The sequence below is a fragment of the Hypomesus nipponensis genome, chromosome 2, assembly GCF_054491055.1.
Source record: "Hypomesus nipponensis isolate SF chromosome 2, ASM5449105v1, whole genome shotgun sequence".
Classification (NCBI taxonomy): Eukaryota; Metazoa; Chordata; class Actinopteri; order Osmeriformes; family Osmeridae; genus Hypomesus; species Hypomesus nipponensis.
The window spans coordinates 19,230,001-19,244,756 of record NC_140362.1 but is presented as its reverse complement, the minus strand read 5'-3'; the positions used below and the strand labels follow the sequence as shown (position 1 = coordinate 19,244,756).

The 14,756-nt window shown below is 55.5% G+C and overlaps 1 protein-coding gene across 2 annotated transcripts in view; it reads right to left on the bottom strand.

Moving 5' to 3' along the window:
- Window positions 1-1,486: 1,486 nt before the first annotated feature.
- Window positions 1,487-14,756, bottom strand: part of LOC146301371 (forkhead box protein O6-like) — a 31,008-nt gene continuing 17,738 nt past the window's right edge. Inside the window, exons 2-3 of one of the 2 annotated variants that reach the window (XM_084670787.1) lie at window positions 3,116-4,090; window positions 1,487-3,070 (exon numbers count right to left, since the gene is read on the bottom strand). In XM_084670787.1, the coding sequence (XP_084526913.1) occupies window positions 2,375-3,070; window positions 3,116-4,090 (1,671 nt within the window). In that variant the 3' untranslated portion in view covers window positions 1,487-2,374. Of the gene's footprint in view, window positions 4,091-14,756 lie in introns of both variants that reach the window. The other variant, XM_084670778.1, reaches the window with a different exon arrangement.

Below are 14,756 nucleotides of genomic sequence, written 5' to 3'. Positions count from 1 at the left end.
TTTACCAATAACATCCCCACAGCTTGTACTACTGAGACTATAACTGACAAGGAACTTTTTAAATAAAGTTTCAAAAATGGTTCTGATCGTCTGTGACTAATGTCCCCTTTGGCTACCATGGTCCAACCCCCTTGTTGTTCCATTTGCAGTAGATGGTACAGTCCTCAAGGTAGTTTTGCATGGAGGAACACAATAGAATAGGGGTGGCCTCGAGGCTAGCATGGAACTAGAGTGTAGTCGCTAGAGCTGGGATATGAACTCCAGACACAGACAATGATACACAACTCTTGGGGTGGGGTGTTACAATCCCAACATGTTTTTTATCACGTGATACATCCCATGTCACCGAAAGAAAAGAACAAAAAAAGAACAAAAAAACTCAAAGCATAACCTCTGTCCCTGTGTGTCCTCAGAACGTCAACATCACAACAACAACATCAACAAGGAAACAACGACAAAATAAACACACTGAGGGTGGATGTGGACGGTCAACCCTGTTTGACAGAGACCGACTCCGACCCCCTCGGCTGATTGTTCTCTCAGATTCTCTCGTGTGCTTGTGCCCTGTAACCTAAGTGGTCTGGACCTCACGCCTGGCCCCAAGCCATGCTGGCCATGACCGCGTCAAAGAGGAAAACACAAAACACCAGAGGCCCCATGTCAATGATGAAGATGGCACAGAGGACGATGATACAAACACGATACCAACACACTACCCGTTTCAGTAGCACACCCACAGAAGGATGGTGATTATCCAGCTTCGTCTTCTCTTTTTTTGGGGACTTCTTCTCTTGTTCTTTCAGGCGGTGCCCTCTGCGGACGGGCAAACGGACAGTTGGGGCGGGGGGGGGGGGTGAGTCGGCGTTAATCAAGGCTGCTCCACGGCACATTCATTGAGCGGCAGCAAGCCGAGAGAGGGGAGGGAGAAATATAGAGAGAGGGAGAGAGAGGGGGAGAGGGAGAAGGAGAGACAGAGAGAGGGAGGGAGGGAGGAGGGAGAGGGAGAGAGGGAGGGAGGGAGGGAGGGAGAGAGAGAGAGAGAGAGAGAGAGAGAGAGAGAGAGAGAGAGAGAGAGAGGGAGACAGAGGGGGAGAGACAGAGGGAGAGACAGAGAGAGAGAGAGGGAGGGAGGGAGGGAGGGAGGGAGGGAGGGAGGGAGGGAGGGAGGGGAGGGAGGGAGGGAGGGAGGGAGAGAGGGAGGGAGGGAGGGAGGGGGAGGGAGGGAGGGAGGGAGGGAGGGAGAGAGGGAGGGAGTGAGAGAGAGAGGGAGAGAGAGAGGGAGAGAGGGAGGGAGAGAGGGAGAGAGAGAGAGGGGAGAGAGAGAGGGAGAGGGAGAGAGGGAGAGAGAGAGAGAGAGCGGGGGAGGTGTGGTGTTAGATTCACGGTGATGCATGGCTGCTGCATCACTTTCGGAGATTAAAAGCAAGATGCTGAATTTCAATCAAGCGACATTAACGACCCTGCGAGAGGGGCCGATCGCTTCGTATCCCTCGGCGGAGGGGAGAGAGAGAGAAGAGACTAGGGGAGAGAGACAAGTCTCGTGTTGAGGGTGAGATGGAGAGAGGGAGCGATAAAAGAGAGAGGGAGACAGCGAAAGGGAGAGACAGAGCGAGAGAGATGAACAGCGATGCCTGAAACTCAGGTGAAGTGAGGTGACACACTGTGTGCTTCATGACGCGGCCATCAGACATCCCTTCCCGCAAAGACAAAATCCAACTTTCCAAACGGGGATTATAAAGTCACACATGGTACGCTTCATGCTCCCTAACCGGATATGTTTCGATAGACAGATTGAGATTGAGATTTAGAGGCACAAGTAACTGAAGGACTCACGTCTTTAAGACTGGATCTTGCTTGATTCGAAACCAGACATCAGTAACAATATCAACCCTACAAGGCCTGTAAGCTGTAATGTCTTGCCCACCGTCTATGGTTCGGAACAGCAATGCTAACCCTCAACGCCGCAAGCACTGTTCTCATCTCCCACAGGCCTGCCATTCTACCTTTCAAACCTGCCTGTTAGCGGACGCCTCTGTGACAGAGCTAGCGAGGGGACTCTGAACCCACTGGTTGTAAAGTGCTTGTGGGCTCAAGTCTTCATGGTGACTGAGGGACTGATGTTGGGCAAACACAGCAGAGCGATTGTCATCACAGTATAGCAGACACGAGAGAAACTAATGTGACATGAAATCTGTACGCCCCGGAGGGAGAGAATGGAGGGATGGGAGGCATGGCCACACAGAGGGATGGGAGAGACCGAGCCTCGGTCCCGCAGTCGCCGTTTCAGTCCAGGAATGTCACAGCCGAGCACAGTGCTTTATGGGTAATGGAGTCTTTCTGAAAAGGCAGAACTACAGAATGCGGGTGGAAGGGCTCAGCCGGGCACCCAGCTCTGATTGTTGTGGTTCTGCTGAGGTCCTGCCAGTCCGCCCATGCCCAGGCCCACTCCCATGCCCATGCCCATACCCATACCCATGCCAACCCCCTGAGCCAGGGAGCAGTCGAAATTAAAGTCCATCTCTTCCCCAGAGTCCATGATGTCGTGGAGGAGTATCGACTCCACGTCGCAGTCGAGGCTGCCGTGGAAGATGTCCAGATCCAGGTCTGCCGGCAGCCTCTCGGGGGGGTGAGGCTGGTGGTAGCCGTGGTAGCTTCCCCCGTTGCCTCCCCCCATCAACTGGGCGTGGTGGTACGGTCCGTGGCCCATGCCTTGGTGCTGCGGGCCGGGGTAGGCGTTGTGGCGGGGGTGCGGGTGGGGAGCGGTCGCCAGGTGACAAGAGTCCTGGGGCATGCCCAGCATGCCGGCGGGATTGGGGGGCAGGGTGGTGGAGGCGGGGAGGTGTGCGTGGGAAGGGGGGCTGTACAAGTAGGGGTTTTTGTGGCCGTAGGGCTGGGCGTGGGCGCTGGCGACGCGGGGCGCTGGGGCAGGACCCCGGGGGGGCGTGTGCGTGTGGTTCTGACTGAGGTGCTGGCCGAGGTTGTGGCCGTGAGGCGAATTGTGGTTGTGCAAAGTGTTGTGGTTGTGGTTGTGGTTGGTCACGGGGTTGGGGTTATGGCTGTGGATTCCGTTCTGGCTGTGAAGCTGTGAGCCGTGGCCGTGAGCGACGCCGTGAGCGTGCCCGTTATGTCCAGGGTGGTGGCTGTGGCGAGCGGAGGAGACTCCGTTACTGGAAGGCCCCATGACCGGGTGGGTGTCCCTCTCCTGACCCAGCCTCATGTCCTTACCACAGTACTGCTGCCCCCCCGGCCCCCCAGGCCCAGCCGGACCCGCCGTCAGCAGACTCTGCAGGGCATTGGTATCAGAGTACGACCTCATGGTTCCGCCGAAGCTGGCGGCCTTGTTCTCCTGGATGGTTTGCATGGGCGAGTGGTGGCGCAGCATGCCCATGCCAGTCTGACTGTACACGGTGCCGCAGTAGGAGCCCTGGCTCTTGGACCCCCCAGAGCTGTAGTGGTACACCAGGGAGTGCTTGTTCGGGGCAGGCGGCTGGTGCTGGTGGTGGTAGCCGTCCTCCAGCAGCCTCTCCTCCAGGCTGATGGCCCCCGTCAGGTTAGCCAGCTGGGGGAGCTGCTCCACGGGGTGGCCCCCGGCGCCCATGACCGGGGAGCGGGCGCTGGAGGGCGAGGGGTACAGGTGGGGGGAGACGGAGCAGGACAGGCCCCCCTCCTCCGGCTCCTCCAGCTCGCCCTCGGCCAGGATGGGGGACAGGCGTCCGCTCAGGGTGGAGGCTGACGAGCTGGCCCGCGAGTGGAGCTCCGTCCAGGCGTCATACTCCCCCTCGGCCCCTGCCGGGCCCCCGCCGCCCGGGAGGGCCTTCCCTGGGGGGCTGCCTCTCTCCGGGGAGCCCTGGAGCCCCGCCCCCGGCCCCGCCCCCGCCCCCATCCCGGGCCGCCCCACTCTCTTGCGGCTCACGCGGCCCTTGCTCTTCAGGTACTTGGCGCTGTTGTCCATGGAGACGGCACGGCGGCGCGGCGCCTTGCCGTTCTTGGCGCCGTCGGGGTTCAGCATCCACCAGGAGCTTTTCCCTGTGCCCTCGTTCTGCACCCGGATGAACCGCGTGTGGAGGGACAGGTTGTGGCGGATGGAGTTCTACAGAGAGAGAGAGAGAGAGAGAGAGAGAGAGAGAGAGAGAGAGAGAGAGAGAGAGAGAGAGAGAGAGAGAGAGAGAGAGAGAGAGAGAGAGAGAGAGAGAGAGAGAGAGAGAGAGAGAGAGAGAGAGAGAGAGAGAGAGAGAGAGAGAGAGAGAGAGAGAGAGAGAGAGAGAGATGCAGAGAGAGAGAGAGAGAGAGAGAGAGAGAGAGAGAGAGAGAGAGAGAGAGAGAGAGAGAGAGAGAGAGAGAGAGAGAGAGAGAGAGAAAGGCAAAAAAGAAAGTGAAAGGTTATTTTAGATTGCCAAACACATTTTGAGTCCTGAAGGCAACCATTACGACACAGATAAGGCAGTTCACAGACACTGTTCCTCCTGGATAAAGAGGGTGTGGATTCGCAGTAGTAGAGAAGCTTAGCTGATCGATAAAGACCAGACTCGTCCTCGTTCATGCTGAGCCCACAGTACAGTCTGAGCTGTCATCGAGTCACCGTCCTGGGAAAAGCACAGGAGACTGGCTCTTGGCTGTCGAACAGTACATCAATTGAAGACAATCAATTTGTTGTCTTGACAGAAGCCAAAGTGACCAGGCGTGAACCAGATGTGTGAACGTTTCACCCCCATGGAAACCTTCAGGTGAGACCACTCAAGGCCGCTGCAACCTCCTGACCATGTTGTCATCAAAGTATTCTGGTGAGGCACCGTCCATCACCACCATGCTTTCCCTCTCTTCGTCTGCATCCATCCCTCCTCTCCGTCCCCTCCTTCCTTCCCTCTCTCCTTCCTTCCCTCTCTCCTCCCTTCCTTCCCTCTCTCCTTCCTTCCTTCCCTCTCTCCTCTTCCACTTCTCCTGTCTTCAGCCGGGTGGATGTAAGATAATCCCTGGTTCGATGTGGCTGGCTGGGGAGCTGTTTGAAGTGGGTGCCAGTCTGGCCCTGTGCCGCGCTCTCTCTGTCTCTGTCTCTCTCTCTCTCTCTCTCTCTCTCTCACTCTCTCTCTCTCTCATATGTCTTTCTCTCTCTCACTGTCTCTCTTTGTCTCTCTTTGTCTCTCTCTCTCTTTCTCTCTCTCTCTCTGTCTCTCTCTGTGTGTGTGTGTGTGTGTGTGTGTGTTTGTTTATCTATCTCTCTCTCTGTCTCTCTGTCTCTCTCTCTCTCTCTCTCTCTCTCTCTCTCTCTCTCTCTCTCTCTCTCTCTCTCTCTCTCTGTCTCTCTCTCTCTGTCTCTCTCTTTGTCTCTCTCTCTCTCTCTCTCTGTCTATCTCTCTCTCTCTCTCTCTCTCTCTCTCTCTCTCTCTCTCTCTCTCTCTGTCTCTCTCTCTCTCTGTCTCTCTCTCTCTGTCTCTCTCTTTCTCTCTCTCTCTCTCTCTCTCTCTCTCTCTCTCTCTCTCTCTCTCTCTCTCTCTCTGTGTGCGAGGGGGATGTATTGGAAAGGCTAAACTGGGAGCAAGCTAAACAAATGCTTGTGTCTCCCCTCCTCCTCCAGTATGAAGTCTGTCTCCTTCTCTCTCTCTCTTTTTTCTCTCCCACTCTCTCACCCTCTCCGTCACCTTCCCATCCGGTGCTTCGCACCTCGGCCTGCTCCTGTCCTCTCAAGGTTGGACTTGTCTTCACAACGCAGGCTCCACCTGGGTGTTTTATAACTCGGTACATATTTCAGTGTTTCATGAAATATGAAGACTTTTTTCCCCTCTTTTACGCCGTGAAATATTTGAAATATTTATCCGGTAAGTGATTCACATCCAGCAGTTAGACCCTTAAGCCTTCTTTTCATGAATGTCTTACAATACGTTATGTAAGAAAATAGTGTCGCCAAGATGATCTTTCTTGTCTGCATGTCCAGGACGACAGACATGTGAAATGTAAGAAACTCAAGCTTTTGTTGGTGAATATTCCCCCCCCCCCCCATTCCCTGTCTTCCCTCCTCCTAGCTTCTTGGCTGAGAGACACCAGGGTATAATGATGGTATTTACCCTTCCTCACATCCATTCCCCAGTAAAGGCGTGGAATATTTGTATTCACACCAAATTGCACAGTAGGACACACAAATAAATCAAAATTGCGGACGCGCTCGCGTGCAAATGGGAAGCAAGTGAATTCAGGTGATCTGCCAATGCCTTCCCGCGACATCACCGATGGAAGGTAACCACGGCAACCGGGTAAACGTGCAGACTGGCGGTGAACAGTAGTGCATTGTGTTTTTGGAGCGTGTGTGTGTGTGTGTGAGGCAGGGAGGGAGGGAGGGAGGGGGGGAGGGGGGGAGGGAGGGAGGGAGGGAGGGAGGGAGGGAGGGAGGGAGGGAGGGAGGGAGGGAGGGAGGGAGGGAGGGAGGGAGGGAGGGAGGGAGGGAGGGAGGGAGGGAGGGAGGGAGGGAGGGAGGGAGGGAGGGAGGGACATTGGTTGTTTGATGCTGCAGCTTTTCCTCATGTCTGCCTTTCATCTGAGCTGGGCCAGGGCACTGTGGGAGTGTGGGGGGGGGGGGTACAAGGGCTACCTCTACATGCCACACCGTCGACCCCTCTTGCTCTTTTGCCGCCCCCCCACACACACACACACACGCCCTGTTTTGCCCAAACCGAACACCCTCCTCCCACACTTACTTCTCCCCACTTCGCCACCACCTCATCACCACCTGGCAAAATGGCGACCAGCAAATCATAGGTAGAGATAGGGCCGTATCGCATCCGCAAAATGATTTTGATGTCACTCCTCCATGGGGGACAGGAAGCCTGGACGTCATTAGTCAAAGCCGGACCCAAAGCCCCGACTGCATGAGACCTGTCCGTTTTAAATCTCAATTTAGCCCTCAGCCCCCCAGTATCACAGATAAGCAACCCTGGACTTGGAGGGATTTTAGAGCCAAACCCTCTTTATCTGATGAATCCACCTGCTCGGGAGATTGGACAGAGTTTACTGTGGCCAACATGGCGGAGGGAGCAGGGCTCTCCCGCTTCCTTCCTGTCGCTGTGTTGTCCACAGTGCCCTGGACGGCGGCCAGCTCCCGCTGACATCCTGTTTGCGCGTGTGTCTGTTTGGGTGTTAGAGGGTAAGAATAGATGCCTGGGTTACAGGTGGTGGTGAGTAGGTGTGGCTCCTCCCATTTGTGGGGTGAGCGAGTCTGAGTCACGGGCAATTTGGCCCCCGAAAACAGGCAGTCAGTGTTAATCCCGCTCCATCCCGGGTAATCCCAGACAATCCCCAGATAATCCCCGGTTGATTCGGGGGCACTCCCAGCGGGGCGGCTCACACAACACTCTGGCAGGTCAGCGTGGGCACGACGCAGCCACTCCTGACGCGCCATGATCCAATGGGTAGGAGGAGGGGGGGAGGAGAGGAGGAGGGGAGGAGGGGGAGGAGGAGGGGAGGGGGAGGAGGAGGAGGAGGGGGAGGAGGGGGAGGAGGAGGGGGAGAGGAGAGGAAGGAGAGGGAGGAGGGGGAGGAGGAGGAGGAGGATGGGGAGAGGAGAGGAGGAGGGGAGGAGGGGGAGGAGCAGGAGGAGGAGGAGGGGGAGGAGGAGGGGGAGAGGAGAGGAGGAGGAGGAGGAGGAGAGGAGGAGGAGGAGAAGGAGAGAGGAGGGGAGAGGAGGGGGAGGAGGGAGAGGAGGAGGGGACGAGGAGGAGGGGACGAGGAGGAGAGGAGGGAAGGAGGAGGAGTAGAGGAGGGGAGGAGGAGGGGAGGAGGAGGAGGAGGAGGAGAGGAGGAGGGGAGAGGAGGAGGGAGAGGAGGGGAGGATGAGGGAGGAAGGAGGGAGGGGGAGCAGGAGGAGGAGGAGAGGAGGAGGAGAGGAGGGGAGGATGAGGGAGGATGAGGGAGGAGGGGAGGAGGGAGGAGGAGGAGGAGGGGAGTAGTCCAGTATCTAGTTTTCTGTCCAACTGGGTAGTTATTCTATGGTGAGTTTTCCATTCAGCATGAACACATTTTCTATAGGTTCATTAGTATTGGTGGCTATTGTCTGTGAAATCTGCATTATAATCCAAACAGTACAACCAAAGACATTCTCGTACCAGTGAAGGATAGTTAGAGGAGACAGTTGAAGACCGTCATAACTAACTAACCACCCATTCAATTTCCCACAGATTAAAGAGGAACAATTCCGTTCCTCTGAGTTTTTTGTCCTTGAGGGTGTCTTTGTACTATCCTACCTCACGGCTTAAATATAATAGAATTGAAAACTTTATTGTGTACATCAAATATTCATAAAATGGAAATTTGCCGCCCCCCTGGCACTAAGCACCAGACGAATCAAGCGCACGGTGAAGAGACCCACAGCAACACACAACACAACACAACAGGGTCCAGTAGCTATTTCAAATCGTACCCACATTCCCTTCCCAGAGCAGATATGGTGGGGAGGCTTAATAATACATGAAGTGATGGCTGTGCTAACTCACAGGGACTTGCACTGCCTCGTCCCCTCGAGCTGAGGTGTCAGCCAATGTCGAATCAAACACACCCCTATGTTTTGCTCCGGCAGACAGTCCGCCCAGCCAAGCAAACGTCAGAGAATTCATTGTAAAAAAAAAAAAAAAATAAATAAAAATTTTTTTAAAAATAACGAGTGATGTGGCGTTTTTGGCCACTAAATCTGAGAGGGGAACAGGACAGAAGTCCTTCACATGACAATGTCTCTGCCAGCCAAGTGTCACTGTGCCTGGCACCCTGATCCCCCCCCCCCCCGCACCCCTCACTCACCCAGAGCGACACAATCAGCTTGAGCTCAGTGTTTGTTAGGGATCTCGATAACGATACCTGACTTGGCTCTAATGTCACACAGCCCCCCCCCCCCCCCCACCAAGTCACTCCCAAACCCTCCCAAACCCTCTCTGTCTGCAGATTAACCAGCTGAAAGGGATTTTCTCTTCTTCCAAATTGGACAAGTTCACGCTCCTCCACTTCCCCCTGACGCAGGGGAGAGCCAGGGTTACCGGCCCGGGGCAGAGTGGGGCAGAGCGAGGCAGAGCGAGGCAGAACGAGGCAGAGCGAGGCAGAGCGGGGCAGAGTGGGGCAGAGCGAGGCAGAGTGGGGCAGAGCGGGGCAGAGTGGGGCAGAGTGGGGCAGAGCTGGAGTCCCGGCCCGGGGCAGAGTGCTTCATGCCCAACTCAGATCCTCACCCTGGGAGACTGAGCAGGAGCACTCCCTGAACTTAGTGCTCGATAACGACCTCTCTCAGACCTCTCTCAGACCCCTTGATTCGGCCCTCGGCGCTCCCCCACCCTGCTCCCCATCGATCCCGGCTCCGTCCGACTCTGCTCGATTCTGCAGTTGGACTCGGCGGGTCAATGCTGCCGATCGATGCGACTTAATGGTGGCCCATGTTCCAGCCGTCCACACGCCACGACGCCAGGCTGAGCCCCCGTGTGAAAGAGCCCTCTGTGGGGCCTGGCAGCGTGCCAGAGACCCCCCCCCCCCCCCCCCCCCCGCTGGGGAAGCTCCCTGGGCGGCAGTTTGTCGCCAGTGCGTCCTTGGGAAGGGGGGGTGGGAGGGAGGGGTTCTGAGAGTGTGGGCTGTCTCGCTGAGCTTGACTGGCTGGCATCGGGGGTGGGGGTGGGGGGGTGGGGGGTGTGGGTGGCAGCTGGGGTGAGAGTGGGGGTGGAGGGGGCGGTTCAGCTTGGGGCCCACTGTGAGAACCCTACAAGCCACACAATAAGGTACTCTCAAAATACCCCCCAACCCCCTTCACTCACCCAACCTACCCAGACCCTAACCCTGCCCTACTATGAGAGAGAGAGAGAGAGAGAGAGAGAGAGAGAGAGAGAGAGAGAGAGAGAGAGAGAGAACTCTGAGGGAACTCTCAGAAAAAGAAACCACTCACCCGATTCAAATCACCTCGAGAGCGGGGCGGCGCAGTGGCGTGCTCCCTAATAGGCAGGGTGCGCCTGTTCCGGTGGGAGCGGCAAAAGCCGTTTGCCGCACTCAAACTGATATTTAACAATCCATTTCCTACAGAAACTATTCCTACAGAAGCCATTATGCATACTCAATGGGTGCTTCCCAATCCTGCACGCATTCTATTGGATAAGCCCCCCCACACACATACACACACACACACACTGTCAAAGGGGAGAGGTAGAGAAAGACAGTGGCAGTATTTAAGGTGATGCCTCTTCAGAAGGGAGAGGGAGGGAGGGGGGGAGGGGGGCAACACAAGCAGTTTTGTTCGGCTCAGGAATGAGTTTTGTCAGCTAAGCTCGTCTCGGGGCTATTGATGGAAATTAGCGGCGGCTAAATATTCGCTTCCCCTGATTGATGTCACGGCTCGGCTTGTCCCTTTGAAGGGAAATAAAGAATTTAGGAGGCATGCGGATTAATGGGAGCAGGGGGGTAGGTGCCGTCTCTGTCAGGAGAGAGGGAGAGAGAGAGAGAGAGAGAGAGAGAGAGAGAGAGAGAGAGAGAGAGAGAAAGGGAGAAAGGGAGAAAGGGGGGAGAGGAGGGGGGGGGGAGAAGAGGGGGGAAAGAGGGAGAGAGAGGGGGGGGAGAAGAGAGAGGGAGAAAGGGAGAAAGGGAGAAAGGGAGAAAGGGAGAGGGTAAAGGGCCTAATGGTAGCTATGATATGGCACTGAGTAAACTGCTATGGTCTGCCATTGCAAGTGGCTTAACGCGAAAGGGAGTGACAAAGAAAGAAAGAAAGAGAGAGAGAGAGAGAGAGAGAGAGAGAGGAGAGTGAGAGAGAGAGAGAGAGAGAGAGAGAGAGGAGAGTGAGAGATAAAGAGGTAGAATGAGGGAGAGATCTTATTGCCTCTGAAACTAAGAGTAAGACGATTCCTTTCGTTTCCCTGCTTTGAAAGGAGACAGCTGGGCAGGGCTCTTTTGGAAGGCTCTCAAATTAAAAAGATTAAAAAAGGCCCCTCTCATATGAGGAGGTGAGATACAGTAACTTGGACGCCACATGTCATCATCTTCATCCACCTCCCGCGGTCACGACGGCGTCGGCACGCAAACCGAGCCAAAAAGATTTGATTCGACGCCCGTTTCTGGTTTGGCCTTGCATCCGCTATATCTTTTGAGATCCGGCGTGCGGCCATGCTGCAGGTGTCTGTCCAATCCCTCCACCACCGAGCTTAGAGGTGCTCTTCATTCGGACGTGTGAAAGGAGTGCAAATGTAGAAAAAGAAGCGCTCGGATGATCAGGTCATCTGTACCTCCAACGCGATACGCAGGTGCCAACACACTGAGCCGTTAAAGAGGGATCGGAAGATAAGGCGTGTGTGTGTGTGTGTGTGTCACCATGTCACCACGGCCCCAGTCAGGAAACGTCCGGGGGGACGGACGTGGCGGAGGAGGCGGGGGACTCCAGTCTGACTGAGGGAACTGCAGGCCAAGCGCTCTCCTCGATCCAGGGCCACCGTGGGGACACGTGTGTGGGGGGGGGAGGGCTGAGGCGGTGCGGGGACCAGGGCCGCCTGGGCCTCTGAGGGTAAATATAGCCGCTGACAGATTAGCGGAGCATCTGAGACCAGGATGGGGGGTTCGGAAAGTCCGTCGCCGACTGCCAGGAGGACCGTGCGTTTTTCCGGGCTGGTCGCGAGGGGGACCCAATCTGGGCATGTCGTCTGACGCCCACGCGGAAACGGTCGGGGCCACGTGCCCACGCCGGCACGCTTTTTCCACTGGGGGCCTTCCATGGGGGGGGGGGGGGGGGGCGTGGCGTGGCCTAGCCGCCTTCCCCCTCTGCGGGAGTGTTCACACAACAGGTGCAGTGGAGGGTTCACCTGCCGGGGCTGCTGCTCCGTCTGGCTGCCAGATTGTGATGCTCGTCTGGGGAGGACCAGCCCACTCTTTCCACTGGCTCTGCCACGCTGTTGTTAAAAAGTGCTGCGTGTTATTTGAAGTGTGTGTGTGTGTGTGTGTGTGTGGGGGGGAGCTTTTACAGCACCTTTTAACAAAGTGTGGTAGGAGAGTGCGTGTGTGTGTGCGGGCGTGTTTTCGATGAGTTTTTCCGCGAGTGTGTGTGAATGTTTGTTTGCGAGTTTGCGTGTTCTTGCAGCGTGTGTGTGTTCTTGTTGTGTGTTGTTGTACAGTGTGTGTGTGTGTGTGTGTGTGTGTGTGTGTGAAATTCTTTTAATGGCCCAAAGGCATGGTGTGGATTTGATTATTGTGAAACCACCCCCTACCATATACAAAGGAACAGATGGGCAACAATGAAATCAATGCACACCCTGCTTTTTCACAATGTCCCTCTACATAATCTCATTCATAACAATACGGATCTAATTTTCCCCATTCTAAAGGTCAGTGCACACCTCTGATCAGACTTTAATAAACATCATTCTCAGGGTTTAATTTAATTTCGGCAGAGCAGGAAACTCATTCGCAGTGGCGCGTATGGCATGCAAAATTCATCGAATCATCGCTTTAATTGCTTCAATTTCACAGCACGGGGAAGAATGATATCCACAATTCGACTGAAGCATTAAAAGATGCTGAAAGACCTCACAAACACTCACACTCACAGACACACACTTACACACACGCACATACTTACACGCACACAAACGCAGAAATTGTATACTATTTTATGGTGATGCATCACAAACACAAATTCACACAACCAGGCACACAATAACACACGACTCTCACACATTTATATTCTCACCTACACTGGAATAGCAAACATATATATATATATATATATATATATATATATATATATATGTGAAACACAAGCACAAGCCCACACAAACACACACAGATAAACACGTACACCTCACACAAACACACACACACAAACACACACAAAGACTGGCACATCGGCCACGCTCATTACTGCAATGCCAAGTGTACTAGTTGCTAAGGAGACCTGTGGGAGAGGGAGGGTTCTTGTTGTTGCCATAGCAGCGGGCTTGCTCCCTGCCAACTATGCCCGGGAGCGGCAGAACCAGGAGTAGAGGAGGGGGGGGGGGGGGGTGCGGGAGGGGGGGGGGGGGTAGTGAGAGATAAGTTGAGGTGGGGGTGCACCAGGATAATAGGGTTAAGGGTCTGACTGGTATCACAGCTTCAGGAACACGCACCCACCCCTACGACAAACCAGAAGACCCACCAACACTCATCACATGCACAAAAAGCTACTCTTTTTTGTTTTTAGTTAAGCTCTAAAACTCCATAGTCATTCACAGGCTAATGTATTGGGGGGGGGGGGAGGCGGGGAAGGGGGAAGGGGAAAGGGAGTTGCTGTAAGAAACCTCAGGCAGGCTTACAAAGGAAAGGTCAAGAGAATGCTGCCACGGGGGGGCTAGGGAAGGGAAATCAAACAAGGAGAGAGCGAACAAAGGAGAAAGGAATCAGGTTCCTGAATGTGTGTAAGGGGGGGGGGGGGGGGGTTGTTGTGACAGGAAAGTGGTGGCCTGGAGAACCATTCCGACTCCCGTCAACCAAGATGGCCGCCAATCCACTTCCTGTGAAACCCCGCGACTGCTGCGCGATTAGAACGCTGGCGTGCGGCGCGCGCAAACATGTACTCGGGGTCCACAAAGACACAGCGGGAGTCTGCTTCTGTGGCGCGGGTAGTCTGAGGGGAGTCTTTCACTTTCCCTCCAAACCCATTCAGATAGCCCCTCTCTCCATTCCAACTGGCTCTCCACAGGTCGGGAAAGGCAGCGCGGACCTGCTACAAGTCAAGAGAATGAAAAGTGACAGTAATCGAGGCTCCGTGAAAGGCCCATAAACACAGGCCAAGGTGACTCTGATCACCCATGGACCAGGGGGGTGACCCCCCCCCCCACGCGCCCCCGCCGATATTCTCCTACACGGTCTCAAGGGAGCAGGATCCCAAAACAGCTTCACGGAGGAACACATTTGAGAGTGCGGTGGTGGAGGTGGTGGAGGTATGGGGAGGTCAGCGGGGGTCAACACAGCCCTGTCTGTCAGACAGCTTGTCCCGCCGTGTTCACGCCAACGACAGAGCAGGAGAGATACCCCGACATCAAGCCCACCGCCCTGTGAGAGGGATGGGGGGAGGGGGGTGGGGGGGATACGGAAAGAAAGAATTGGCCCCTCCTCATTCCTCCTCTTCTTTCCCTCCATTTCCCGAAACAAAAAGAGCCCAATTAAGTCAGTTTGCGTTAGGGTCTGGTGGTGGTGTGTATGTGTGTGTGTGCGTGGTGTGTGTGTGCGTGCGCGCGTGTTGTGCGTGTTGTGCGTGGTGTGTATGTGAGAAACAAGAGGGATGGGGGGAGGTGAGGGTGGAGTGGGGTGGGGGTACTGTAATAGGTTCTAGAGGCAGTCTGAAAAAAAGAAGGGGGTGGGAGGGGGGAAAGGGGGGAAGGGGAAAGAGAGGGAAAGGGAGAGAGAGACAAGGAGCGAGGGAGAAAGGGGTAAAGGAATTGAGGGGAAAAGAGAAGCAGACAGGGAGAGGGAGGGAGGGTTGGGGGGGTTAGTGAGACACTTCAGCCTAAGCGGGGCAAACTTGCTCTCAGCTCCGCAACGGGAGACGCTGAAATATTAATCAGCGCGATTCAGCCGCAGACGGGAGAGCTTCAAACCCCCCCCCAACCCCCCCCCCCCCCCCCAACCCTCCCTCCCCCCCCCCCCAACCTCCCCCCCCCAACCCTGGCCCTAATGAGTGTGTTCATGAATGGCTAATGGCCACAGAAGGGGGCTGATGGCTGGATAGATAGCGATGACAGGCAGGGGGGGGGGGGGGTGAAGTTGGAGGGAGGCGGGAGGGAAGGGGG